Here is a 4,273-nt window from a genome sequence, read left to right as displayed (position 1 = left end):
TTGATCTGCATAACTAATCAGACGGCGCTGTGTGCAGCAGCGTGATGATGCTAATGACAGCTGTTACCTTGGGTAACGTCTGAGCCCCATTTGTGATGGTACGTAAACGAGGTAGCCACACAAGTCCTTAAATCCAGCCAGAGGCTTTAATAAGACGAGTCCCAAGGGAAGAGTAACACAAACAGAGGTACAAAGACGGCGAGACACAGTACAGAGGGAACCACACCTATTGATACATAATGAGGGATAGGGAACACCGGTGGCTCACACAGGAGACCTCGGGGAGACGAGGTAACCATAACTGAGGGAACCCCACTGTGCTGTTGAGTCCTTCCCTCTTGTGTTTGTGAGGACTGAACCTGAAGCGGTGATGGCTGAATTCTTTGGAGGAATTGGTTCATTTGCTTACCTCTGCTGTTTGTATAGCAATAACTTGTGTAAACCTGGTTTTTCTCTCAGGTTTCCTAGGATCTGTGGTACTTCAGTTATTTTTGAGTAGTTGTTGTGGTTTACTGACTGTATTTCTGGAAATGGGTTTTGCCCTAAAACCAGAGAATTTACATATGTTAATTAATTCATAGCTGAAGTCAGACTTTTTTCTTTTGCTTATTAATTTATTTGTTTTTTTATATTGTGACTCCATCCTCCAGTCACCCTAATAAATAGCTGTGCACCCCACTTAACCCTGACACTGCTGTAGTTTATTTATTTTTTCCAATTTCTCCCTTTTTTGAATAGCAACATAACAAATGTTTTTTATTGTGTCTCTGCAGTCCTCCCCGAACACTACACACTTAAAGAGGAAGATCTCTTCAACCAGCAGATGAACATCAGAGTGGGACAGGAGGAACCAGAACCTCCTGAGATTAAAGAAGAACAGGAGGAACCAGAACCTCCTGAGATAAAAGAGGAACAGGAGGAACCAGAACCACCATGGATTAAAGAAGAACAGGAGGAACCAGAACCTCCTGAGACAAAAGAGGAACAGGAGGAACCAGAACCACCATGGATTAAAGAGGAACAGGAGGAACCAGAACCTCCACAGATCAAAGACGAGCAGGAGGAACCAGAACCTTCCCAGATGAAAGAGGAACCAGGAGAACTCTGCATCAGTCAGGATGAAGAGCAGCTTGATCTGAAGCAGGAGACTGAAACCTTGATGGAGATTCCTGCTTTGGAGGAACATGTTGACAGTGAAGCAGATGGAAACAATCAGCAGAGCTTTAATGGAACTGATAGTCAGGATGAAGAAGGAAACCAACATGAAGAATCAACATCAACTTCAGATGAAGAGACAGAGCCACAGAACAGAGATCAGAGGAAGAGAAGAGACAGAAGTCCTGTCCAAAGTGTGGCCAGCTCTCACATGTCAGAAGGTCAGTGTGACTCTGATGGTAAAAAAAAGTTCAAGATGAAAACTTTGGTAAAGAAATACAAACAACCCGAAAAAGAAGAGATACTTTCCTCTGCAGGGTCTGGTAAAAGAACAAAAATTCCACACGGTGTGTGTGTCCACATGACAACTGAGACGAGCCCTGATGAAAGATCTTATGTCTGTAAAGATTGTGGTAAAAGATTTGGTGACTGGTCTAAGTTCAGAAATCACATGAAAATCTATTTAGGAGAGAAGCACTATTCTTGTAGAGAATATGATCAAAGCGATAGTGATGAAGGTAAGCCTTTCTCTTTTATAGAATGTGCTAAAAAATGTAGTTGTAAAACAAATCTCAAAACACACACGAGAACTCACACAGGAGAGAAGCCTTTTTCGTGTAAAGAATGTAATTCAAGATATATTCATAAACGTAGTCTCAAAACACACATGAGAACTCATACTGGAGAGAAGCCTTTTTCTTGTAAACAATGTGATAAAAGTTTTATCATTACTTCTCATCTTAAATCACACATGAGAAGCCATACTGGAGAGAAGCCTTTTTCGTGTAAAGAATGTGACAGAAGTTTTACTCGACGTTTTAGTCTCAAAACACACATGAGAACTCATACAGGAGAGAAGCCTTTTTCGTGTAAAGAATGTGATTCAAGATTTATTCATAAACGTAGTCTCAAAAGACACATGAGAACTCATACTGGAGAGAAGCCTTTTTCTTGTAAACAATGTGATAAAAGTTTTATCATTACTTCTCATCTTAAATCACACATGAGAAGCCATACTGGAGAGAAGCCTTTTTCGTGTAAAGAATGTGACAGAAGTTTTACTCGACGTTTTAGTCTCAAAACACACATGAGAACTCATACAGGAGAGAAGCCTTTTTCGTGTAAAGAATGTGACACAAGTTTTAGTCAAATGTCTAATCTTAAATCACACATGAGAACTCATACCGGAGAGAAGCCTTTTTCGTGTCAAGAATGTGATTTAAGATTTAGTTGTAAATCTCATCTTAAAACACACATGAGAACTCATACAAGAGAGAAGCCTTTTTCGTGTAAAGAATGTGATTCAAGATTTATTCATAAGCGTAGTATCAAAGCACACATGAGAACTCATACTGGAGAGAAGCCTTTTTCGTGTAAAGAATGTGACAGAAGTTTTAGTCGACTATCTAGTCTCAAAAGACACATGAGAACTCATACAGGAGAGAAGCCTTTTTTTAACAAATGAACCCCCCAGCAGTGATTATAAGGAGGAACAAGTGTTTATTGAATGCAGAGAGAGAAGAACAGTTTTCTGAAAAAATCCCTCTACGATTCTTCTGATAGAATATTCTAATTTTGAAGACTATTTTTTAGATCTTCCTCATCTATAGGTCACTATGATCACATTATTCTTAAGGAAGAAATCTGTAGGTGATTCTATACATCATGAGTTTTACTTTTGTGTTGATTAACAAAAATATTTAAGTTGATCACCACATTTCTTATTTTACCTATATTTGTAAGTTGAAATGTCTTGTTTTAATTATGATCATAAGGTTTGATTTTTTTTTTAATGTTGTTAATAATATAAAATGTTTGTTGGTTGATTTTTATTTATAGATTTTTGTTTGAAGTTGTTTAGTTAACCATTGTGGTTGTAGTTTAAGTTGAGATATTGTTGTCTATGTTCGTGTGTTACCATGACAACACTAGAATGATGTAAAACATCTCTTATTCGAACTGTTTTTTTAATGTGATCAGTGAACATTTCAATACTGTTTTCTTTAAATATAATATAATCACAGGTTAGATTTTGTTGAGTCATGTATGTAAATAACAGTTTTGTGAAAAAAAAGAATTCCTAAAAATGTTTTAAGGAGGTTTAAGGTAAAGAGTCAAACTGGTGTTTGTGTTGTTGTGATTCCTGTTTTGTATCAGAGATTAGAAGTGTTTCTCTGTTCTTTTTAGTTCTCAGTGTTCTATTCCAATCTTTCCTGTGAAGAATAAAGTGGACGTGAACATCAGTCAGAAGTGTGGAGTCTTTCCCACAGTGTGGCTTTCTGCTGTTTGTTGGATCTCTGCAGTTTCCAAAGCTGGACTCCTCAAGTCCAGTTCTGACTGCTGAGCTCAGGACTGAGCTCAGATCACAGAGCTCCATCCAATCAATTGTTTGTTTCATCAGTCAGATTGACTCTTTGATGTTTTTCTTTAATATAGCTGTTTCAGCTCTGAAACATCTCCAACTCTTCAGCAAACACCACTTTCTGTAGCAGAGCAGCTTTTCTTTTAGATATCATGATCAACGTCCAGCTGTTCCAAAGGAACTGAAATCATTGGAAGTACCAGTGTGAAGATGCTGTCACTCACTCACTGAAACCACACTTTGTTCTGTTCTGCACACAGATTAGTTGTTGTTTTTAGAGTCTTTCAGGGGCCCGTTTCAAGAAGCAGGTTTTCTTGTAACTCTGAGTTTGTGAACTCCAAATTCAGCAAAACTCTGAGTTTTCGGTTCCAGAAAGAGAGATAACTCAAACCCTTGAAAATGGGTGAAACCAAACCTGTTTCAAGAAGCGGGTTAAGCTGAACTCGGAATCAATCACTATGGCAACTGAGTCTGTGAACGTTACCTGGTCTGGAGCAGGTTTTTTTCAGGAAACTTAGAGTTCTCTGCGGTCTACGCCCCTTTTTAAAGTGACGGATGTTCAAATATGAGTTCCTCATGAACATTTAGAGAACATTTACATTAGAGACGTCACGTTTCCACCACGCAGAAACCAAATTGACATGTCCATTCATAGAGGATCATGTAGAGAGGAGGCTGATTAATCCAGAGGATTATTTTTTTTTTATTAATTTTGTGGCCTATAATAGCCCACAAAATCCAAAAAGGACCTTACCT

The 4,273-nt window shown here is 38.2% G+C and overlaps 1 protein-coding gene across 1 annotated transcript; it reads left to right on the top strand.

Moving 5' to 3' along the window:
* The first annotated feature begins 1,334 nt into the window (after positions 1–1,334).
* On the top strand, positions 1,335–3,398 carry LOC112139855 (gastrula zinc finger protein XlCGF57.1-like). The gene has a single exon (XM_036210968.1). The coding sequence runs from the start codon at positions 1,367–1,369 to the stop codon at positions 2,618–2,620; it is 1,254 nt and encodes a 417-aa protein (XP_036066861.1). The 5' UTR covers positions 1,335–1,366; the 3' UTR covers positions 2,621–3,398.
* Positions 3,399–4,273: the final 875 nt, after the last annotated feature.

This window comes from Oryzias melastigma, unplaced genomic scaffold, assembly GCF_002922805.2.
Source record: "Oryzias melastigma strain HK-1 unplaced genomic scaffold, ASM292280v2 sc00333, whole genome shotgun sequence".
In the NCBI taxonomy this organism is placed as follows: Eukaryota; Metazoa; Chordata; class Actinopteri; order Beloniformes; family Adrianichthyidae; genus Oryzias; species Oryzias melastigma.
This window is presented reverse-complemented; position numbering and strand designations above follow the sequence as displayed.